The sequence below is a fragment of the Tasmannia lanceolata genome, unplaced genomic scaffold, assembly GCF_043159265.1.
Source record: "Tasmannia lanceolata isolate RefF3 unplaced genomic scaffold, GAP_Taslan_0.1 ptg000048l, whole genome shotgun sequence".
NCBI lineage: Eukaryota > Viridiplantae > Streptophyta > Magnoliopsida > Canellales > Winteraceae > Tasmannia > Tasmannia lanceolata.
In genome coordinates, this window is record NW_027518725.1 from 3316788 (window position 1) to 3342526 (window position 25739).

General features: G+C 37.2%; 1 protein-coding gene across 3 annotated transcripts in view; it reads left to right on the top strand.

Annotated features, from left to right (window-relative positions):
- The first annotated feature begins 1822 nt into the window (after positions 1–1822).
- ATGRIP (Golgi-localized GRIP domain-containing protein) overlaps positions 1823–25739 on the top strand; it is a 38546-nt gene continuing 14629 nt past the window's right edge. For all 3 annotated transcript variants that reach the window (XM_077375054.1, XM_077375055.1, XM_077375056.1), the window contains exons 1-7: positions 1823–1993; positions 3679–4147; positions 5347–5462; positions 7554–7723; positions 10265–10358; positions 12598–12684; positions 12840–12920. In XM_077375054.1, the coding sequence (XP_077231169.1) occupies positions 3685–4147; positions 5347–5462; positions 7554–7723; positions 10265–10358; positions 12598–12684; positions 12840–12920 (1011 nt within the window). In that variant the 5' untranslated portion in view covers positions 1823–1993; positions 3679–3684. The remainder of the gene's footprint in view (positions 1994–3678; positions 4148–5346; positions 5463–7553; positions 7724–10264; positions 10359–12597; positions 12685–12839; positions 12921–25739) is intronic.

The window sequence follows — 25739 nt, forward strand, 5'->3', positions numbered from 1 at the left end:
AGAGAGAGAGAGAGAGAGAGAGAGTGTTTTGAAGAGTTGATCTTAGTTTTGCCACGTCGTTCTCCATCTTCCAAAACGGATAGCGTCTCTGTCCACCTCAGATTTTATGGCGTCTTATTATAGAGAGAGTGCTAACGTGCACCACGGGGAGAGGTTACTATGGGAATTGATTTTTCTTTCTAATTGCTTTTCAAATAGAGCAGCCCTGTTTGGATAGTAAGAATTTTTTGTAGAAGTTTGGAACAGGAATACTTTTCCAAAATTTCATGCCTTTCCCTTGTGACTGGCTTTTGCCCTTGCAAGGACGCCCTTCAATCTATCATTCCTCATAAAAAAAATCATGTTTTTTCCAAGGACTTTTAAATTTATAATGGGGATTTTCTAAGCTCCATCGCAGAAGGCTTTTCGCGGCTGGTCTGTTGCATGCCAGACCAGCCACCTCGTGAATGGAGACAAAAGCTATTGCCTTCGTTAACGAGGTGGCTGGTCTGTGCGACAGACCAGCTGCAGAAACCCTTTTGCGATGGACGCTAGCAATTCCTTTATAATGATATCCTTAAGTTTATCGGGAGATGATATTTTCACCCCATTTGCAGTACGCATTCGCCCCACTTATAATGTGAACAGTGGGCAACTTTAAAGCTTTTTAACGCCCAAATCACATTAAAAGGGGGGCGACTGCATACCCTTTTGGGTGGGGGGGTTTGAAAATATCATCGCCCAATTTATCATTTGCCTTCCGGGAAAATTTGATATGGGTGAGATATAATTTGACGAGCCATATCTAACCCATATAAAATATCGATGTGTTTGGATTGCTAGAATTAAAGGGCTGGAATTGGTATCCTACTTCGATTTTGCCCAATTTCGACATTTGGTTGAGAATAATGAAGGGAATCAAGATGCATGTGAGAATTGCCACCATCACAGAAAGGCATTTCGCAGCTGGCTGTCGCACGTGAGAGCCGCCACCTCAGCTGAATTAAATGAATAAGACAAAATCTACTGAAAGGTGACGTGTGGTTGCTCATTCTATTCAAACACTGGGCCTGCTTGGCAACTATGAAAAACTATTCCTCTGAATATTCTTTGGCCCTACTAATATTTCATGGAATACTTTTTCATGGTTGCCAAACATGCCCTAAATGTAGGATTCGAGGAATTCCCTTTATTTGGATGCGAGTGGACCGTGACTTAGACATAGGTGGGGATTTGATCCCACCCGTTGATAGCCTCATCTCCTTTGTTTATCCTTTCCCTCGAAATGGCAAAAAAGGGGAAATGATATCTGCGCCAGCCGTAATATCCTCTGAAATCCCTTTTAATACTACACAAACAAACAGGTGGAGCGCTTTATCCGTTTGGTTGCCAGTAAAATTTTTATCCTATGAAGTTTTAGTAAAATTTTGGTCCCATCCCATGTTTGGTTGCCTTCTAGCACTAGAATTTTTTTAATCCCACTATTATAACGATTGCCTTTTCATCCCATCCCAAAATAATCCCAGGAACCAAAAATAAGCTTGAGAAGAATTTTTTTTCTTCCCTATAGTTCAAGCAACCAAACAAAGCGGTCAACCAAATATGGCATCTTTATTTTTCCGGGATGCTTCTAGGACTTTTTTTTTCCCACCAATCTCCTTGGATTTTTTTTCTCCCACATAAATCCCAGTAACCAAAAAAAACCCGGCAACCAAACAGAAATGGGAGTGGAAATAGCATTTCCCATTACATAATTGTCATTTTTTCTTAAAGACAAAAACACCCCTCGACAATTTACTAAATACCCCCAATGCCCTAACAGTGCTTTAGAAGACGAGTATTTTCCATCTCCAAACACGCTTGGATGAGAGAGAGCAGGAAAGCCTCTCGGGGACCTGCGATCTCTGATTCCAAATCTTGCCCTAAAGAAACCCCTCCCTTTATAAATTCTCTACCGAACCCTAATTGAGCAATTCAAATTTTCAAATACCGATTCTTTAGTCTCACTAATCAGGTCAGTCTTCAACAAATACACTTTTTCCCCCCTCTTTTTATCATTTCCGATTCTCTTTCTTGAATTGCGCTGGAAGAATTGTATTTTCTCTCGAAAATATTTGTTAATTTGATTATAAATGTGAGTAATGCCGTGCAATTGAGTTTGAGATCTGATATAGGTTGACTTAAATTCAAGAAATATTCTTTTCTTTTCATTTTTAGGGTGATTAGGTTAGAATTCGCATTGGCTGATACGATAGAGCAGTTGATTGATTATTCAAATTGAAAATAAAGAAAGAAAAAGAAGGTAGAAATAAGCAAGCACTATAATTTTCACAAGAGCAGAATTTGTAAGTAGTCTTTGATAAGCTCACATTTGAATGGATTCTTATTGATAATGCCAGTGAAAAAAAAACAGGAAAGAAGATTTGGAAAGAGATAAGGATTTAATTTTGGAATAAATCATTAACAAAGATGATTAATGAATGGTTGTGACTGAGATTTGACAATTGGAAGGTAGATTTTTGTTTTGTTTTTTGGGTAGGTGGGATTGAATGCAAGTAGATTTTTTCGTTTAATTGAATGCGTGGTAAGGTAAGGCTTTTTTTTCGTTTTGCATAGTAAGGGAGTGAATCTGTAAGAGAAATGATGCTAAGGGTTCTGGGTTTTGAGCCTAATGTTATAGTAAATATTGGGCTCGCAGGATTTGATCTCAGGTTACCCAACACGAGTAAAATGGTGAAGGACTGAGTGTTCTGTTAGTATTTTAATTTTAATTTTTGGGTTGGTTTATCTTTTTTTTGAATGGCTAAATGATTTTATTAGTAATAAAACAAGACCGAGGTGGTCAGATTACAATACAATAAAGAGCAGCATAAGAGATAATACAAGCCTCCTAAAAACTCAGAATCGGCTATGAGTCAACTTGCACTATACGATCAAGGGGGGAGATAGTGATATAGTTCTAGTTCCGACTTAGACACCCCTTCCTTTGCTAGTCTATCGGCATCACCATTGGTTGGTTTATCTTTCAATTATTAAATACTGTATTTCTTGAAGCAACCTGGCTCCTTCAATAGTAGTTTTTAAAAACTCGTTCTTGGACAAGAACTCGCCCAAGTAAGCCCTCTTAGGCAAGTCAATGGTTTGATGCACTAGTTTTTCATTGACTGGGGTGAGTCAAAAGGAGTCCTTGATGACTTGGTAGTTCCAAATCCGAGTTGACTTGGTGAGTCAATGATTGACTCGGGAACTTTTTAATCAATGCTTAATAGTGTAAATGACTAAATTTTCTGAGAAACAATTTAGAAGTGAAAATAAAATGATGTTCTTAGTTCTTACCATATCTGAATGCACTTCCTAGTGGGATGCTTTAATATTTACTTAATTCTAACTTTTGGGGATGTCCTATTGCTGGAACTTGGATGAAACTGGACTGTTTAAACTTATCTTTGGTTTAGATTTTTGTATGGTATTCAAGAGTTGGCATACTAATAAGACCAATAAATTTCGACTATTGATATATGGTAAAGAATGACATGCAGTAGATGCACTTCTTTCGTGAAGATAATGTGTAAGATGTCTAATAAGAACTTTAGTTACCTTTTTAGATAGGCTTGTCTCTGTTCTGGTGTTGCTTTCTGTTACATAAATTATTTCTACACTTAATTCCTTTCTTATCATTGGTTATTATTTCTTCATCAGGGTCCAATGGATGGTGTCGACACGGTGATCACTGAAAACACACTCATGTCGACAAAAGAAGAACAGAACGATGGAACACCAAAAGGTCCTATGAAGAATGCCGGAAAACTGGAGAACCATTCATTTGAGACGGACCACAAAAGAGATGGATATATTGAGAATGGGGTTTATGATGTTGATTGTCATGATCAGCTTGCACAGATGGTTGTCGAACTCAATTTTCAGAATGAGTATTTAAAGGCTCAGTTTGAACTCTTGAAACATCAGGATTTGGCAAATGAAAAAGGGCAGGAAATGGTGCCACACGAACATGTGAAAGAGCTACATGAAAATATAAAATCTTTGAATAGGGAAATTCAGGAGCAAAGAGAAACACAACGTGCTGCAGAGGATGCTTTGAATCATCTCCGGATGGCATACTCTGATGCAGATGCAAAAGCTCAAGAGCTATCTGCCAAACTTATTGAAGGTAGGCTAGTTTTGTCGGATAATATCCACTTCAAAAAATTCTGTTGTTTTTTGTACTATTGTTTTATATTGGGTTGTTGGCTTGACCTGAAAGCATTCAAATTCCATTCTTCAAGATTTTTTCTCTTATTATGAGTCAGAATCCATCTGTATGGAGCAAACACAAATAAAGATAGATGCTCAAGGGATATCTGGAACTACAGGAATAATGATTTAGTTTGCAACATTCAGCTAGCACACTTCTTTCCAGAAATCTACAATAATTTAAGACCTCATCCCCACAGTGGTCTCATAGGATATGACAAGCTCAACTTGCGAGCCATTTGGTGGCGTGATGTTATAGAAATGAAGACGTAACCATGTTTTAATTTGTGTGCATGCTGTGATTTAAGAAAAGTTTTGGGCTTTTTCAACCATGACACTTTTAAGTCCAACTGCACGAAATTAACAACGAACCTAGAGTAAATGAAAAGCTATTAAATTTTTTTATTCTCCATGCTACCAACTGAATTAAGAATTAAGACAACACCACATGACTGGGTGGCTAGTCAATTTTGTTGTTTATGGATTACCCTAAGAATAATTTAACTTTCTCGAGCTTTTCAAATTTAGCCTTCACCAAGTGCTAGTATAGTTGCATTTTTGTGTTTCAAATTATGTCTATTCAAGCCTCGTGGCCTAGTCAAGTCAGTTGGAGTGGGTACTATGTAAAATTTTCACATTCTTTAACATTGCTAATGCTTCTATCACTTGCTACCATCCAATTGCAGAAATTTTTATGTAAAAGTGAGTCCTTGAGAATTAGACCTCCATGAAACATTGTATCCATAGTTGATCAAAATTGTCCATTTGTTATCATTTTAGGCATCTGTGGCAACGATTGTTCATTAGAGTAGCCATATGTTGCAACAGAAAATATGCTTAAACTTAGCTTATAGGTATATCATAATTTAGATCATTCAACCCTCCAGAAGTAATTGCATGGCTGCTCAACTAATAAATAAATAAATCGTTTGGTTGTCGTAAGGAGATTGCACTGCCTATCTTGCCCCTTGATTATGCAAATCGTTTAAACATATTATTACTATGTAGAGCCTCTATAATATATATTTCATCTTCTTTCATTAGTATGTTGCTCAATTTTTCATATTTTTCCTTCACTCTTGAGTGTTTATTCATTGTATAATTTTATTATTGTAGCCCAACAGAAGATGGAGCAAGAAGTAAAAGAACGTGATGAAAAGTACACAGAGCTTGACTCCAAGTTTCAAAGGCTTCACAAACGTGCAAAGCAGCGTATTCAAGAGCTACAAAAGGTGGATAGTTCATTTCAGTTGCATATTACTAATTTGCTCACAGTCCATGTCGCATACTTCCATATTAGATCCATGTGCTAATTCCAGGTCTTATCTCTTATTTAGCTTTGATGGTATAGCCATAAAGATATACATTACATTCGCACTAGACGTTGTTCCATTTGGTTTCCATTGTGTTATTGCTCCTTTTCTATTGTGTTTAGGGAAGTAGGAAAGTGATGGATTAGTTTTAAGGGGGCACTTTAATGATCTATGTTATAGTGACTCTAAGAACTCATATAGGTCATTAGGATGATATATTGTTGTTCAGCCTAATGGTATAACATACAACGTGACTTCTATAATACTCCTGCAATTTTTTCATTGAACTTGTATGTGTAGTGATGGATGCTATTCTTACAAATCCTATGTTAGATTTGATGTAGGTTTCAACATGGTTTTGAAATTGAGTCATTTGTGTCCGTGCCAACCTTTTGAAAATTAGGATTGCATGGACACTTCTAAACTATGTTTTGTAAACATACCAACATTTTTTCTATTTGGTACATTTTGGAACTTCAAGCCACTCTTGATATAGGTTTCCCAAAACCATTTGTAGTACTCAAAGAAGGGTAAACAATTTGTTTTTTTGTTCCACTAACCCCTATTTGATTATATACAATTGGGATCAGTCCACCCCCAAAATTAGTCATCCCAGGTTCCTTTTTCACGTTTTGCCAACAAGTGGCTAGGCACAAGTAATCGACTTGGTAGGTAACCCTTGTATAGGAAGAGTAATAAGAGAACGGGAACAGTAAAAAACAACTGTTGTGTATGGACCCTCCCAATCTCCCCTCTTGTTCTTATGCCTGTCTTTATTTCTATTGTGGTCCAACCAATCTACCGACCAAGGAATTCAGGGCATTCACGCTGAATTCAATCATTTTGGAATTGAATCCCTTGATCACTTCTACACGAAGGCTACGGTGTCCCATTTCTCATTCCTCTTTTCTTGCTCTGAAGCGGTTCAAATAGAGAAAATTTTTATGTCCTTTAACCTAGAAATTGAGGGTTGAACTTTGCAGAAATATTTTTGCATGAACTTTGGTGATTTTTATTTGAATTTTCAGAATATTTTTTAAAGTTTTAGACAGTCCACATTTTAGGGAAAAATAGGTTTGTAAGATCTAGACCCCTCATTTTGAGCATATGTAATTCTCTTTGCTTTGCTACTGATTTTCTCATTGAAAACAGCACCTAATGGTCATTTTCTCTCCGTCACATTGTTTTCTCTTCTATCTATTACATTTTTTTGCTTGGTTTAGAATCTCTACGTTGTGTGTGCTTAATGCCATTCGCCCAATATTGTTCAACAACGATATCCACCAGTGTGCTGGCATGATTATCCTAGATTAGATTACTGACTTGAGTTACATATTTTCCTTCTTTTAGATAGACTAGTTCTTAACATTTGGTTACGAAGCCAGACGATCTGAGCCATGAAAACTACCACCCACTCGCAAGATGCACAAAAAATCAAAGCTGATATCAGGCAACTTTGTGAAGGCAAAATCAGCTTTATGCAAAACCTGAGAGGCAACAATCATATCTATTCAAATTATTCAAATGCATCTATATTACTAATTATCTATCATAATATAAGATTTTTTAAGTAAGATTTTTTTTTTATTGTTTTTGAGATTCATAAATCAATACGATGCATAAGCTACTGATTGCCCACCATATAAAAATATATTGCAAAGTTCATAATATACATTTGCATAGTGTAAGAAAATGTAGTATAGAAGATGATAAGGACCAAACACAACCCCGTGAGGAGTGGGATTTCATTCCATCAAGGGTGGCTGCGATCATAGTCCTTGCACCAAACATGTTCTCAACTTGTTTATTATTTACATGCTTTCCACTCTCGTTGGTTCTAGTCCCCTTGAAAACTTGTTCCTTTAGTGACAAGTTACTTTTATTGCATGTTTGCATCAAATTTTAACGTCGATTTATTTAATTATTGAAAATTAAGATTCTCTTTAGTAACTTAAAATTTTTACATTTGTATTATCAAGTTAGAAATTGATTAGAAGTTGTTATTTTCAGGAAAAAGATGACCTTGAGGCTCGCTTTCGTGATGTAAATGAGATGTTTGAGAAAGCCTCATCACAACAATTGTCATTACAACAGGAGGTAGAATCCACTCGGCAACAAGCAAGTGATGCATTGCGATCAATGGATGTGGAGAGGCAACAACTACGGGTTGCAAACAATAAGTACAATCTCACTTTACCTTAGGCGAATTATATTTAATTAGGATACTGCCATATTTTTTATGGATATGCTTAACTTGTATAGTTGTTGAAGTTTGCAATAAGAGAAGCACTTACTATGCTTTTATTTACCAATCACATATTAATTTTAAGGGAAGTGATATATTTGCCCTCTTTTCTTCCTCAGGCCAGCCCCTTCTAGTGTATCTATGAATATTTTTTTACTCTACAAGGGGCTGGCCTGAGGAAGAAAAGGGGGAAAAGATATCATTTCCATAACGTTAAATGTCTGAATCTAAATCAATCACGAAATTGCAGTGGAGGGAGAAGATGTAGCTAGATTCAAGGTGAAGGAAATAAACTTGAGGGGACTTGTAAGAAGGCAAAGCAACAATTGATTATGCTAGGAACCTTTTCTTAGTAGAATTAGATACTCAATCCTTGAGGAGACTTGTAGGCAAAACAACAATTTAATATGCGAGGAACCTTTACTTGGTAGAATTAGAGACTCAATCCTTGCCAGTCTTGGTTTTCATTGCAATATCAAATGAGATGGCAAACTCCTTGAGAAAGCACTTTTTATTAGAGGTTAGAGGGATTATTCTCAATGGGTGATTGTAGTATCGACCAATGTTTGTTTCATTTAGTAGGGATCTAGAAATTTTGAGGAGCTGCCACTTAAGTTTTTGAAGTGGATAAGCTTGGGAACATACAAGAGATTCAAAAAATAAGTTTATATGACAGAGGAAACTGGACATATGAGTAAGAGTTTCGGTTTGCTGGATTATAAACTGTGATTTACCTATCCTACTCTTCCATAACAGCCTCTACTCCCTTGAGTGAGTGAAACAAAGGGAAATATGAAGATCTGGATAGACAATGGCCCATATGAAGCATTTTGATTGTCTTAACTACACAAATTTTTATTATTTGAAAACTATTGTGTTGCACTCTTAAAAGGTATCCTTCCCATACATAACTATCTCACGAGCCATGTTCTATTCTGATAGGAGTTTATCACTGTTGCAAAATTTTCCCTGTGCTGCTAAGTTGAAAAGAGCGGGGGATCATCCTAATATAGTCTTAAATAATGTACAACAAAAATGAAATTAAAAAAAAAAAAAAGGCAAGGGGAGAAGAGAACATAAAAGAGAAAAGTAAAGAAAATATGCAAGCCTTGATAATTCAATTACAGTGGAAACTTGGGATGATAATCGAAGTACATCTATGTGCAGCAGGACCATCTCTCTCTCTCTCTCTCTCCGAGTGGGCGCTTGTCCTTCTCCGGCTACTTTTATTTTTTCCCCCTTCTGTGTGGAAAGAGGGGCTATGGATGCATGACTAGTGTCACAAATCTAAGGGTCCGATTCTTTAATGCATGCTTCATGTGTTTTTCCCTGCTTGGTGTGGGGATTAGTGGCCCCAACATCCTATTTTTTTATTCAATTCTTACCATAAACTTTTGTTTTAATTTTATTTGCATGCATAATTTTAATGCAACTATTGTCCATGTTCATACTGTGGCTCACTGGCTCTTCTCATTTCCTTGTGTCATGTAGAAATTCCGGTCATATCTACCGTCCATAACCATATATCCTCATTTACATTAACACATTAAGGCCTCTTAAAGTATTTGGATTTTTTATCCCTCCAGATGTATGGGGGTTGAGTAGTCTGTGGTTTTCTAGAATCATGGAGATGTTACAGTGCAATTGTATCTCTGGATGAGGCCTGCCAGGAGGAGGTGGATTTGCAATGCAAAGAAATGTCTCCCTTTTTGGACAGAGGTGTGAATTCTAAAGGGACAAAAGAGAGAGACAACTAGTGCCCACTCTAAAGATATTTCTAGCAGCAGGGCTGATGCAGTCCGTGAACTTCCTTTGCCTGAAAAGAACAGTTACTTATGGCAAAGATGAATACCCTTCAATGGAAAAAAGATCACTCTATCTTTAAAAGCTAAAATTTATTTCTTGTTTCAAAAACTGGTCAGGCCGATCCCAACTTGTTTGGGACAAAGGCTTAGTTGAGTTGAGTTGAGTTCCAAAAGCATGTCAGCCCCTGGATTGTATATTTTTAATCTAGACATCACAGGATTCACAATTCAGAGTAGATGCCAGCTTCTGCATACTCTATTGGTAAGATAAAGACATCACGATCCACAGGTGAATTTTCTTTGGTTTGAGGACTTTTTTATCCACAGAAGAAGGAATATGATAGTGACAGTTAAATGTGGAAGAGTTCTGAGATTCTTATCCCTTATCCTCTTTTAATCTATTTCCATTCAAATCAGACTCAAGGGATTGAATTATTTTAGTTGTATAAAAGAATTTACTACTCTTGGTAAACAAAATATGGTTAACCTTGATTAACAATCTATGACTTCCCCTGATAAAAGGTAGTTTGCAACAGAAATTAATAATTTGCTTGGGAATTCAGACACCCAAGTAATTCAAATTCGAATTCCATAATCTATGATTTCAATTGTTTCGCAGTCTCTGGCTTGTCATCTGCTTTCATAGTTCTAATTATGTCAATCCCTTCCAGACTTCGAGATAGCATTGATGAGATGCGCCGTTCACTTGAAGCTAAGGAACATGCTCTTGAGGGATTGCAGCAGTCACTTTTTGAGAAAGAGCAGGTCGTGGCACTGACACTTTTAACTGACAAGATTTGATTATTTCTGCTAGACAATAGTACTTCTGTTTTTATACCCTCATATACTATTGAAATTAATGTTGTTTTTAATGTAGATAAGTTATTTAAATTGAGATTTTACCAAAAAAAACAATAGAGGTCTTTGAGATCTTTCCATCATTGCTGGTGTCAGTGAGTGCATGTGCTTGTGTGTTTTGTGCCTGAATGCATGCTTGTTCTTTTTTGTGCATGTATGCTGTTGAAAGTATTGATTCAAAAATTTCCTATTTTTGTTGTGTTATATTCGATGTAATGTAATGAATATTATATTCAAGATAGCATTGTCAAATACTGCAATGCACCCATCATTTTGCAATATAAGTGAGGATCCTTCACTTGTTTCCCTTTCTTCCAGTTGTTTTCTTTATTGGAAATTGCTAGTGTGCTGATTGGCTTGCAATTAGACATGTCAATTCTGTCTAACAAGTATGAAGGATACTTACATTAAGTGAGAATCTTTCCCTTTGTCATATTTTCTACTCCCAGTCTTAGGTAGTATTGAAGGTTTCCAAGATCCTTCATGTCCAAATCTTGTTTTAGACTGTCTTTAAGCATGTGAGTTTCACTATCTTCCCTACCAGTTATGATTTTATCATCACATAAACCAGAACAAGTGTCATACATGTCTCATGTCTGTGTTCATCAAATGAATTGGGAGTTATGATACACTTTTATCATTTTCTTTTAGAGATTGGTTAAATTTATCGACACTAAAGCCCAAAAAATCCAAAAGAATTATTTTTGAAATGGAAAATTCTAGGTACATGTTGTATTTAATGAAAAGATGAAACTGATAGTTGGATACTTGGATGCTTTAAATTCTCTAACATTGCCTCAAATAATCGCAAATGTATTTATACTTTGGCTCAGCCTCTTTTTGGAGGATAGCATTTTTTCCTCTTAGAGAGTGCTTCTGAATTTCTATAGTGCTCCTTTCATCACCTTAAAGGGAGACATGATGAATACTGTGGGCTCCATTGTAAAAGAAAAGCTCACAAATATGTGAGGGGCCAAGATCAATTTGAACATGGACCGAAGTGGAATATGTATGACGACGTTAGGAGCAAGCCATATCCATGCCAGTTTGGTTTGAAACTCAGTCTTGGTCGTTTTTTATTTTAGAGGATATTTAGTGACTTTTAATTGAATTTAGGTAGATTTTAAGTCAGGCCTGTCAATGAAAACATGATTATTATTTTGAGGATTAGTTTTTTCCAGTCTCTAGTTTGGAGTTTAGTTTTGTCTTTCCAATTCTGTTTGGAGGGTATTTTGGTCTAGGACAGTTCGTTTAATATTTTCAATGGTTTAGATTAAAAGATTATGGATGGATAGGATTTCATAAGGGGTTTTAGGGCTGTAGAGAAAAAAAAACTGAGGTTTTTGGGCGATGTAGAATCTTATATGGTTGTTTTGAGGGAGTTTCTTGGATTTTTCCTTGTTTCTTATTTTTCAATATTTGGGGGACATTAAATTTTGGGCAATGATAAATTCGCAACCCCTGTAGAATAATCCGCACCCCTTTAAAGGAGGGTTTGCAGCAGACTTTAACACTTTTAACGTCAATTCACGTTTAAGGGGTGTGAATTATCCTACAGGGGGTGCGAATTTATCATTGCCCTAAATTTTTGGAGTTGATTCTCCTTTGGAGTGGATTCTCCATTTTCCATTTTTTTTTCTTGCTTACTCTTTTATTTTCTTTTTTTTGGATGTGATTGCTTGCTCTCATTTTCTTTTTTTATTGCATCTCGACTGTGGTTTTTGGATTCAATGCAATTGATTTGCATCACTGCACTACACCTTTTACAAAATTACGATCAATAAATTATCCAAATGCCCATATACTTCTCCGTAATGCTTTGTGCCAGTATTCTTTATACACATGTTTGTTAATTTCCATATTGGATTATATCCCTAGCGCAAACCAATAACCTCTGGAAACATATATGAAAGACTTCGACCAATAGTTACAATTTTGAGAGGTATTATTGTATATTCTAAATATTTCAAACCATACAGTTTATAGTAAATTCTTCTAATTGACTCTTATATTCTTGGCTAGTCGCTCTTACATATTTTATCACAATTTTGTATTTCCCCATGATTTTTACAACATTTCTAACATCAGGAATTAGGAATATTAGTTCCTTTATTCATTTTTTATTTTTACATTTGTTTGTTAACAGATGTTAGAAGACTCACGAGCCTTAGTACAATCTTTGGATGAGAAAAGGCAAGCTTCAATTGTTGAGCTTTCTGCTAAACACCAAAAGGTAAAATATAGTGTTGGTACTTAGGTGCTGCTTTCCAACTATCAAATTATAATAATCTTGCGTATTTTCACTATTGTTGAAGCCTTGTAATTTTCTTTTACATATTGAATTGTGACTTTGTTTTTGCTTTCTTCTGTCCTTATTTTGTCCTTCAGAATATAGAAAGTCTGGAATCCCAACTTGCTGACGCATTATCGGATCGAAACAAGGCAGCTGACACAATTTCCTCTCTACAGGTAAGATTCACAATATGTAGTTTTTATTTTGGATCCCTTTTTTTATTTAATAGAAGAGAGAAAGATGAGAGGAATTCATGCTGTAGCTACACATATTTGAATGGATTCCTTTTTTATTTCAATAAAAGCACTACCATAAAGAAAGAGTGCCACTATCAATTGAGTGGGCGCAAACATCATCTTCCTAGATTACTTATATATTGATAATATTTGGCTAATCAGAGTGTGAAACCCTCAGGTGTTGATCTTTATCTTTTTTATTTCTGTTTTGCTGCTAAAGTCAACATCACTTATTTACAATCTAGACCATAGTTTGTCAACGATGAGTTTTTTTCCATGGAATATCAGTTTATAATGGGGTGAGAGAAGGGTAAAGACGGTGGGACAAGGAGATAGTTGAGAGGGCATGCATGACTAGAGAGAGAGAGAGAATAGGGCTAGAACATAGGGAAAAAAATAAATCAGATTTTGAGTAGGGTTTTTTTCCTTGTTTTTCAACCTTTCCTCACTCACACCCTCTTAGATCTCTCCCTTTCCTGCCCTCCCTCACCAATGAATAACCAATATCCCATGGAAAAATTATTCATGATTGCCCGTGGCCCTATTTTCTGTCAAAACAAGGATTCTCTTTTCACTACCAAATGTAACTTGCAATACCAATAGTAGGTACACCCATGTTGATATGTGTCTCAACTCTCAACCTTCCATGGTACTTCATAGTTTTTAAGAAGGGATTGATATCCCCACGACCATGTTTTGATAATGGGACTACTCACCTTGTTTTATACTTCTAGACGTGGGGATATCAGTCCCCTTTAAGAAATATTTTGTTCCATGATATGGACGGGCCTAATCTACCAAAGCTTGAATAAATTTCTACTTTTCTTAAAAAAAATATAGAAGCATAGATTATCTACGGCTATACTATATATAATGGAATACTTGGTTGACTCAAGGTTACTTAAAACCATATAAATGTGAAGTTTTCTTTAATAGAATGTTTAAAAAGAAAAGAAAAGAAAAGAAAAGAAAAATGATACAAAAATAGAGTGTATGACCTACGGTACCTGACAATCGAAGTATACCGCGTATACAAAAAGAGAGAGAGAACTCTCCGAAAATTCAAAATTTAGGTGAAACAATCAAAATTCAGTAAACATCTACATGTACTACACAAGATAGAAGCAAAACAATGATGTGTTACAGAGCAGTGCGTACATGAGACATGTTCATCTCAACAATTCCACAAAACCTAATAAAATGTCTCCTTTCTTCTTTTTTCTACAAAACTTAACAATATCATAAGAAATATTTTCATCATAACTCTCTTAAGTAGAAATGGCAAATACTAACTTGTAAAACTAATGCTCCTGCATCATTTATCCCTTTCTAGATGCTTTCGTAGACCACGAGGAATAAAGTCCACGTCCATTCCTTTCAGCTTGTAATTAGGCCGGGCGATATAATCGGCAGTGTGATTTGTACCACGGTAAATGTGATTGAGGTCGCAGTAGTAAAAAAAAAATCTGAAAAGAGATACCCTTGTACTTCTCTGATAATGACTTCAAAATATTCTTCCTTTGGCTGTTTCTCATCCCATATCAATTCAACTACTGGCATGCAGTCAATCTTGATTTCAAGGTTTCTTATACGTCTATATGTTGCCAATTGAATGCTATACTGTAGTGCTTTGAGCTCCAAGAATACACTATTCGGTAACAATTCAGTTGGATCTGTTTCCTGCACACTAGAAGGAAGTAGTCTGTATTTCGTAAGTGAGAAAAGCCTATCTGGCTCCCCATTGTGGTCTCGTAGGAGACCACCCACAGAACACATATCAACCTTAACATTACTGTAGACACCCCCATTTTGCTCCGCCTTAATCTGCAAAGAAGTTAGTGTTTCGCCGTCAGTTTGTCAGTATTTTCTATTTCCGTGTCCTTCTGTTATGTTTCTCGGTCTCTTCGGTCAGTTCCACCGTGTTTCGCATTTCTTCCGCCGGGTGTGGAGAAAGGTGATCCACAAGAATCTAAATAAGAGAGAACTTTGGGATAAGTTGCTTCGGTCAAGATCATCAAGTGGCCCCATCAAATGGACCGTTTAGATCATGCTAAGGAGGTGGTTCATAGGGCATAATCAATTCAAGTCGTGGTTAATGAATTGGGCGGTTCGGATCAGCCCGCAAAAATGATTTGGTGGAACACAATTCATTATGCCGTGGCCCATCATTGGGACGGTTTGGATCGTCCCAAGGTGCTGATTTCTAGAGCTGCAGCATATCTACATTAAGGGTTGTCACTTGTACGGTTGAGATCATCCTACGAGGAGGATTTGAGGAGAGCGAATTGTTTTGAGATGGCCCATCAATTGAACGGTGTAGATTATCCCATGATACACGTACAACCCTCCCATTTGTAAACGTCCAACATTTTTTGGAGTGTTGCTATTAATGCCAAAAAAATCACGTGTGTTGCTCTATGAGTGGATTGAGACATTGCACATGCATGGTAAGAAAGAAAGAATGATGTATATTATTTAATAACAAGGTTTGTGTGGAAGGTATGGTGAAAAGGGAATATGCCCATGAGTGTATACATGGAATGAGAGAAGTATACATTAAAAAATTTGAAAGTGGTGCTTTCGGTGAGAACTTCCCATATTCCTTTTTAAAAAAAAAAACATCCCATGTTAGAAAACAGCCCATGTTAGAAAGATTCTCCTTCTCACATTTTTGAAAGGATCCAATGTTTGGAAAGGGCTCCATCTCTTTCTAATGATAAAAAAAAATAATTGGAGGTAACGCTGGATTCTTGGCAAGAAAGAGGGCAAACACTCTATTAATAGGGGAAGATACACCAAAGAAAAGGGGGAAAAAAGAGGAAAAAGGGCTCTTTCTCTCTCAAGTGGAGGATGGTTGGAAGGAAGAAAGTTGGGCAAACAACCTTCTTATCTCATCTGTGGAGCAGCCTCCTCATACCCTCTCTCAGGTGAGTACTAGTTTTTTTTCTAGTTTCTTTCTTGACTTAGATATATGTTATTAAAAGTAAGTTTTTCTTATTAGATAATCTTGTTTTGTTCAAGTGTTGTTTTATGTTCATTAATTAAGTCTTTGTGAGGGATCTTGAATCTTAGGCTCATGGGATTTTCGGTTCCTTTTGGGCAAAATCAATAATCCAAAACCCACCCAATTTTGCAACCACAACACAGTCCAAAACTTACGTTAAAAACCCATTTTCGTAGCCTAAGGACCCAATTTTGTAACCAAGAACCCAATTTTGCAAAACCCATTCAATTTTAGAACCAACTTTTTGTAACCGCCAACAGTTCACCAAATTCCACTTTTGATAAAGCCACACCCCTCCAATTCGAATACACATAAAATCTACTAACAAACCCTCTTTGGAAATTAAAATCCACCAATAAACAGTAAATTGAATTACAAATTCCATTCCCAAACAGCCCCTAGAATATATTTTCCATTCCCAAACAGCCCTTAAAAAAATAAATCCAATTGCAACATTAGCCCATTCGAGCATCATTTGATAATAACACCCTTTCCTTTTCTAAATTGATAAACAAAACAACCCGTCTCAATTTGATAATCACAACCCCTTTTTCAGTTGAAAGGAGACACAACCTACTTTCCCAAATGATAATCACAGCCCATTATTTGACAAGAAATGATAAGACAAAAATATGGCGGTGCCAATATCATTCCCGCCTTGGTTTTAACTGCTCGTCTTTGAATAGAATTTTCGACCTCTAAACAGCAGAATCGTGGAAAATGGTGAACTACAAAGTAGTAGATATTTTTGTACTGTTTCCAATGAGTATTCCTGCTTGATCAGAGGATGAGCGGTTAAAAAGTTATGGCCAAAATGGTTGCAGCCTATACCCTTAGGAGTTTCTAGTTTAATGCTGCTGTCCCCCTTTTGTAACACAATTTTGAACCACTAAATCAAAGATTCACAGAAAATGGTAAACTACAAAGTTAAAGCCCTTTGAAATATCTTTCCAACGCATATTTGTACATTAAATTTGACTAGGTGGTTAAAGAGTTATGACCATTTTAGTGGGCTGAATTTGCTAAATCTTTAAATGGTTAAGGTTTTGTCGAATTTGTGCAATTCTCAAAACATTTTTGTGTTAATATCATTCTCTAAACAAAAATTAAAAGACATTAATTTAAAATATACCCAACCTTAAAGTCACAAATCTAAAATTTACCCATGTAAAAAACCATCGCTCTAAATCCGTTAAAAGCCATTAAGCAAAAGACCACTAAAAATCTCAAGTGAAACTAAAAACCTTCTAAATAAACAACTTTAAAAGCTACCAAACACACTAAATACCTTCAGATAATAAAAGCTTCAAGAAAACTCTAAAAGTCTCCACAAACCTAAAAGAATTCGAGATTCCCAAGAGCCGGTAGATTCAAAATTCCTTTAGGAACCCTTAGAGCCCAATTTAGGAACACTGGTGTTGTGTCGTGTCCTAAGTTTTAGGGAGTCTTAGGTTTTAGGAGTCCTAGAGTTAGGAATCCAGCCTCATCACGTACGTTTGCTATGTACAGCAACCGTGCCATAGGTCTAGTTACACTAGTCACCCAATTTTTCCCTAGGACAAGCCTAGTTACCTAGGATGTAGGTTACCTGCATTAGTCTAAGGGACAACTTGCATTTAGATAGGATCATATAGCATCTTACATGAAATCCTAAGATAATAAAATCCTCAACTTGAATTAAATAACTTCTCTTAAAACTGTTAAAACAATCAATCCCGTTTAGGTCGGTGTCCTAGTTGAGTTAGGCATGAGTAGCTTAGCTTAGGTGCACCGAACTACGTCGACTCTGATCCCAGTGAGGCTTGGGTACGTAGGCAGCTTGGATGTCTGATGGCATACCATCCGCGAGTCGGCACCACAACAAATTGTGGTGTTTTGTATATTAATTTTCTTGTAAATGCTTAATCAAATCATTTAGGGCTTTCCATGAAATTAGAATTCTAGGAGAACTTTCACTTAGATTGAATCCAGACAAATTAATAAATCAAGATACACATTTAGGATTCACATTGAAATTAGATCATAGGATGCATGTCACTTAGTTCGCACATTAACATAGAGTTGAATGAGCCATTTAAAATAAATTTAAAAGAGTTAGCTTTTGGAATCGAAGACCGATTATCGGGCAGGAATGGTGCATGTGGCGGATAACTCTCCATACCTTCCATTCTCGTAACCAGGTAGCGAGTCTAGATTTCTGGTTAATTTCGGGTCCTAGATCCCACATCTAGGTGGCGACTCTGTCAGTCTCTTTCGTGTGGAATTCGGATTGCCTTAGTGATCCCAAGTTCACATGAAAGACGAATTCAAATCAATAATTAAATGCACACGCCAATCGCGTGGGTACGGGAGACCAAGAGAGTGCGCGCGGCGGCTCGCGCCCCACCCCTCTCGCGGGATCGGGTCCCACAGTCTGGCGACTCTGCTGGGGATCACCTAACTTTATTAAAATTTCAAAAGATAATTCATTTGAATTTAATTTAACTGGCTCATAAAAACTCTATACTTGTTAGATTAGTTTGTCTTGTTTTATTTTCTCATCACATTTTACTTGAACTTAATCTAACAAAACCTGAAGGCATCATAGATTGCGCAAACATATTGCACACACCTACATCACTTGCATCTAAACCCTTGCATCTCACGTGCACACACATCCTATTTTAGGAACCCGGAGTGTTATCTAGCATGGTTGACTGGGATTTCATCACCTGGTGCCTCTGTGTTAGAGAAGCATTCCACCCTTAGCCTAGTACCTTTATGGTGCGTAAACGGATCTCTTGTTCACGTACTGATACGCCGGACACTGGTACAGTATATCAAACATGGATTCGCGCTAAGGGAACTCTTGGCCTTACCCCTAGATTAACCCACACATGCATGTAGTATACGAACACATGTGCATCACGTGTGTGAGCCTAGTTTAGGATATCCTACCTATTTGTGTCTAGATTAGGCCGTAGACCATCTTCCAATGGCTACGATCGGTCCTAAGTACACAAACAAAGTCATGAGTCGAGATCATTTCTCCACTCCGCTAGATTAGGATTAGGGTTGATGCCTTCAGGTAACACTGTTAAAATGTGTGAAGATTAAAAACATTCCCTTTGGGGTTAGGATATAAATCCCATCATTTCCAAAGATCTCATAGGATTAGTCATTCATGATCTATCCGTCGAAAGCAATCTTATGCTATCTCATCTAATCTTTTGATCGTGCATCTTTCATTCTTCTGTCATACGATTCGATCGTATCTTCATGCCATCCCTTAACTGGCAGGAGCAGAATCTCACAATCTTTCGATTATGCAATCTCATGATCTGATCATGCCTGGTCCAGATGATCCAATCTTGCTTGTACCCTTGGTCTTTTCTTACTCTAAGGGCAACCTTTTTCAAGAATATTTTGCTAAGTCCTTCAGAGTTCACTATCATAATCCTTGAACTAGGGACATTCCCCCATGCGAATCAGTCATCATGGTATTGTTGAGTCCGGTCTTACATTTCAAGGTCAATGCCTAGTCCAGGCAAGTTATCTCTCTTTTTTATTTAGAGTTGTGAATCCTGAGCATGTTCAGGATAGGTCGTCAGATGCAATAGCTTTTTCTTTAAATAAAATTTGAAGTCCCAATAATTCATCTGTGTCTGTTTCTTAAGTGTGCTTCTGATCTTAAAATAAGACTCCCTCCTCAAATGAGAACAAAATTGACGAAACTCCACTTGAGTCACAACAATTACTTGAACAAGAGGAGGAGCGCCAATCCCAGCTTTTCAAAGATGAAATTGAAGTGGTAAACACTGGCACTGAAACTTTGATTCAGTGAATGCCAATTGAAAATACATTACCCTCTGAGGAGTGTGAAGAATTGACAAAATTACTTCAAGAATAAGAAGATTGTCTAGAAAAGCTACAACCGATACCAGGGGCAAGACATAGATAGAAAGCTCAAGAGAATGAAGAAAGTGAGAGACATATGCTATACAAGGGGCATAGAGTGGAAACAACTTTCATATTTCCAATCAATGACCTTGGTTCTCAAATTCATAACATAAAGCCAACAAATTCAAGATAAGAAGTTCAAGAGCAAGCATTGAAAAGTGATCATCAGATATCAAGAGTTACGAATCCATAGATGGAGGATGTCAAAGAACAAGTTTCGCTCTATGAAAGCCGAAAGCACGCATTAGAATCTTGGAAGAAGAAGATCCATTATCTCTTACCTGGAAATGCCGTCAAGCTCCGTGAAAAAAAGAAAAATAAAAAAAAGAAAAATAAATAAATAATCAGTACCAGAGGGACTCTAGTAACCTAGATCGATTCTCAATCTGAACATCGGAAGGCCTACTTTGGCCGAATAAATCTCAAAATCAGAACCCAATGTCAAAAGAATACCGGTTTGGAAACTACGATTTTGCCGAAGGATGAAACGGCAAACCCTAGGAACGAAGAACCATTACTAACAAGAATGGATCAGGAACTTCAACAAGATTTTTCTCAAAGAGACTGCTGGTCTTATCTTTTGGGGATTTTGATAACTGAAACCTTGAACAAGATACTTGAAATTGGTAATTTAGAACAACGGCTCTCTTGGATATTAACATAAAAAGCGGGATCTCTTTCTTGACAGGTGCTTAGATGAACATTTCTTGACCAGGATAGTATTTAACTAACCGGAAGGAAATTCTGAATTTTAATGGTTCATCTTTCTGAGAAATTGGCTCAAACACCATTGCATCTGAGGTTCTGCCAAGCTTAAGGTGCCTTCTTGGGGTATGATCTTTTTACGGAAGCTGGGCTTTCTGATGTTTCTACTTCTGAATTTTTCTGAGCTGATCTTCTTTGAAATGAAGCTGTTTGACTAAATTCTCGAGCTCTTTCAGGTACAATTGAAGGGAGTCGCCTAGGCCGGGGCTCCTTCACCAAGACAGTTACATCATTTGGACATAGGAACGACGATTGACTCTTTCTAAATAGAAAACTTAGATGAAAGGCGCTACTCAAAGGATTGAGCAGCCCTGAAGGAGTGAACGTAGAATGACAAAGATTGACTAACTACACTGATAGACACAGTAATGCTTCTGACTTAGTTAACGTTTTATTTGGTAAGTCTATCATTTCAAGGAATTTTTTTTTTTTTTTTTGAAATCGTAAACACTGGACTTCTTCCTCGAAACAGTAATGCCTCAAGAATTTAATTACGACCCCTAAGATTGCTTAGCTTCAATGCCCCCAGTTTTGAGGATGTCACTTGAATTTGCTTGAACTTCAGTTGATCTTCAGTCTTGATACCGGCTGTAGCCTTCTTATACTGATTCTCTTACCGTGACCAAGTCACCTTTTCGGGGTTTTTAACTTGGCGGACCGTGCTAGCCTTAACTTTTGCCTGAATCGCCTTTCTAGGTTTTCGATCCAGCAGGCTATCCCCTTAGCTTTTGCCTAAGCCGCCCTTTCGGGTTTTCAACTTATCAGGGGAATGATCTTAAATTTTGCCTAGACAGCCCTTTCAGGTTTTCAGTCTAGCAGATCTTCAAACTCCGTTCTTTTTTTCTTTTTTTTTTGTGTTTTCGGGACCTAGATCATTAATTCTGAACACTGGAAGGACTTTATAGGTAGGATAGGGTTTTTCAAAGAATAGCTTAAGGCTCAACAAAGATTTCGACCGAACCTGTGAACAGGTCGCCTACATATCCCAAGGTAGGAATCAAGTCGTGTGTAGTTCAGGGCGAATGCCCCTAGTTTGAAGATAAATTGTTTGAAAGTTAATTGATTTTTTTTCTTTTCTTTCTGGAATAATTAACTTCTCTTCTATTGGAACTTGTCCATCTTTTTCTTTTTTCTGAAAGGATTGAATTTCTTTTTTTTAATCGACCGAACTCGGTTCAACCGAGTTGCCTACGTACCCAAGTATAGGGATCAGGTCTTGCGTAGTTCGGGGCGAATGCCCCGAGTTTGATGGGTTTTCAAGAAAATTTGATTTAGGCTCGAAGGGTTTGCAAACCGGTATTCTTTTGACATTGGGTTCTGATTTTGAGATTTATTCGGCCAAAGTAGGCCTTCCGATGTTCAGATTGAGAATCGATCTAGGTTACTAGAGTCCCTCTGGTACTGATTATTTATTTATTTTTCTTTTTTTTATTTTTCTTTTTTTCACGGAGCTTGACGGCATTTCCAGGTAAGAGATAATGGATCTTCTTCTTCCAAGATTCTAATGCGTGCTTTCGGCTTTCATAGAGCGAAACTTGTTCTTTGACATCCTCCATCTATGGATTCGTAACTCTTGATATCTGATGATCACTTTTCAATGCTTGCTCTTGAACTTCTTATCTTGAATTTGTTGGCTTTATGTTATGAATTTGAGAACCAAGGTCATTGATTGGAAATATGAAAGTTGTTTCCACTCTATGCCCCTTGTATAGCATATGTCTCTCACTTTCTTCATTCTCTTGAGCTTTCTATCTATGTCTTGCCCCTGGTATCGGTTGTAGCTTTTCTAGACAATCTTCTTATTCTTGAAGTAATTTTGTCAATTCTTCACACTCCTCAGAGGGTAATGTATTTTCAATTGGCATTCACTGAATCAAAGTTTCAGTGCCAGTGTTTACCACTTCAATTTCATCTTTGAAAAGCTGGGATTGGCGCTCCTCCTCTTGTTCAAGTAATTGTTGTGACTCAAGTGGAGTTTCGTCAATTTTGTTCTCATTTGAGGAGGGAGTCTTATTTTAAGATCAGAAGCACACTTAAGAAACAGACACAGATGAATTATTGGGACTTCAAATTTTATTTAAAGAAAAAGCTATTGCATCTGACGACCTATCCTGAACATGCTCAGGATTCACAACTCTAAATAAAAAAGAGAGATAACTTGCCTGGACTAGGCATTGACCTTGAAATGTAAGACCGGACTCAACAATACCATGATGACTGATTCGCATAGGGGAATGTCCCTAGTTCAAGGATTATGATAGTGAACTCTGAAGGACTTAGCAAAATATTCTTGAAAAAGGTTGCCCTTAGAGTAAGAAAAGACCAAGGGTACAAGCAAGATTGGATCATCTGGACCAGGCATGATCAGATCATGAGATTGCATAATCGAAAGATTGTGAGATTCTGCTCCTGCCAGTTAAGGGATGGCATGAAGATACGATCGAATCGTATGACAGAAGAATGAAAGATGCACGATCAAAAGATTAGATGAGATAGCATAAGATTGCTTTCGACGGATAGATCATGAATGACTAATCCTATGAGATCTTTGGAAATGATGGGATTTATATCCTAACCCCAAAGGGAATGTTTTTAATCTTCACACATTTTAACAGTGTTACCTGAAGGCATCAACCCTAATCCTAATCTAGCGGAGTGGAGAAATGATCTCGACTCATGACTTTGTTTGTGTACTTAGGACCGATCGTAGCCATTGGAAGATGGTCTACGGCCTAATCTAGACACAAATAGGTAGGATATCCTAAACTAGGCTCACACACGTGATGCACATGTGTTCGTATACTACATGCATGTGTGGGTTAATCTAGGGGTAAGGCCAAGAGTTCCCTTAGCGCGAATCCATGTTTGATATACTGTACCAGTGTCCGGCGTATCAGTACGTGAACAAGAGATCCGTTTACGCACCATAAAGGTACTAGGCTAAGGGTGGAATGCTTCTCTAACACAGAGGCACCAGGTGATGAAATCCCAGTCAACCATGCTAGATAACACTCCGGGTTCCTAAAATAGGATGTGTGTGCACGTGAGATGCAAGGGTTTAGATGCAAGTGATGTAGGTGTGTGCAATATGTTTGCGCAATCTATGATGCCTTCAGGTTTTGTTAGATTAAGTTCAAGTAAAATGTGATGAGAAAATAAAACAAGACAAACTAATCTAACAAGTATAGAGTTTTTATGAGCCAGTTAAATTAAATTCAAATGAATTATCTTTTGAAATTTTAATAAAGTTAGGTGATCCCCAGCAGAGTCGCCAGACTGTGGGACCCGATCCCGCGAGAGGGGTGGGGCGCGAGCCGCCGCGCGCACTCTCTTGGTCTCCCGTACCCACGCGATTGGCGTGTGCATTTAATTATTGATTTGAATTCGTCTTTCATGTGAACTTGGGATCACTAAGGCAATCCGAATTCCACACGAAAGAGACTGACAGAGTCGCCACCTAGATGTGGGATCTAGGACCCGAAATTAACCAGAAATCTAGACTCGCTACCTGGTTACGAGAATGGAAGGTATGGAGAGTTATCCGCCACATGCACCATTCCTGCCCGATAATCGGTCTTCGATTCCAAAAGCTAACTCTTTTAAATTTATTTTAAATGGCTCATTCAACTCTATGTTAATGTGCGAACTAAGTGACATGCATCCTATGATCTAATTTCAATGTGAATCCTAAATGTGTATCTTGATTTATTAATTTGTCTGGATTCAATCTAAGTGAAAGTTCTCCTAGAATTCTAATTTCATGGAAAGCCCTAAATGATTTGATTAAGCATTTACAAGAAAATTAATATACAAAACACCACAATTTGTTGTGGTGCCGACTCGCGGATGGTATGCCATCAGACATCCAAGCTGCCTACGTACCCAAGCCTCACTGGGATCAGAGTCGACGTAGTTCGGTGCACCTAAGCTAAGCTACTCATGCCTAACTCAACTAGGACACCGACCTAAACGGGATTGATTGTTTTAACAGTTTTAAGAGAAGTTATTTAATTCAAGTTGAGGATTTTATTATCTTAGGATTTCATGTAAGATGCTATATGATCCTATCTAAATGCAAGTTGTCCCTTAGACTAATGCAGGTAACCTACATCCTAGGTAACTAGGCTTGTCCTAGGGAAAAATTGGGTGACTAGTGTAACTAGACCTATGGCACGGTTGCTGTACATAGCAAACGTACGTGATGAGGCTGGATTCCTAACTCTAGGACTCCTAAAACCTAAGACTCCCTAAAACTTAGGACACGACACAACACCAGTGTTCCTAAATTGGGCTCTAAGGGTTCCTAAAGGAATTTTGAATCTACCGGCTCTTGGGAATCTCGAATTCTTTTAGGTTTGTGGAGACTTTTAGAGTTTTCTTGAAGCTTTTATTATCTGAAGGTATTTAGTGTGTTTGGTAGCTTTTAAAGTTGTTTATTTAGAAGGTTTTTAGTTTCACTTGAGATTTTTAGTGGTCTTTTGCTTAATGGCTTTTAACGGATTTAGAGCGATGGTTTTTTACATGGGTAAATTTTAGATTTGTGACTTTAAGGTTGGGTATATTTTAAATTAATGTCTTTTAATTTTTGTTTAGAGAATGATATTAACACAAAAATGTTTTGAGAATTGCACAAATTCGACAAAACCTTAACCATTTAAAGATTTAGCAAATTCAGCCCACTAAAATGGTCATAACTCTTTAACCACCTAGTCAAATTTAATGTACAAATATGCGTTGGAAAGATATTTCAAAGGGCTTTAACTTTGTAGTTTACCATTTTCTGTGAATCTTTGATTTAGTGGTTCAAAATTGTGTTACAAAAGGGGGACAGCAGCATTAAACTAGAAACTCCTAAGGGTATAGGCTGCAACCATTTTGGCCATAACTTTTTAACCGCTCATCCTCTGATCAAGCAGGAATACTCATTGGAAACAGTACAAAAATATCTACTACTTTGTAGTTCACCATTTTCCACGATTCTGCTGTTTAGAGGTCGAAAATTCTATTCAAAGACGAGCAGTTAAAACCAAGACGGGAATGATATTGGCACC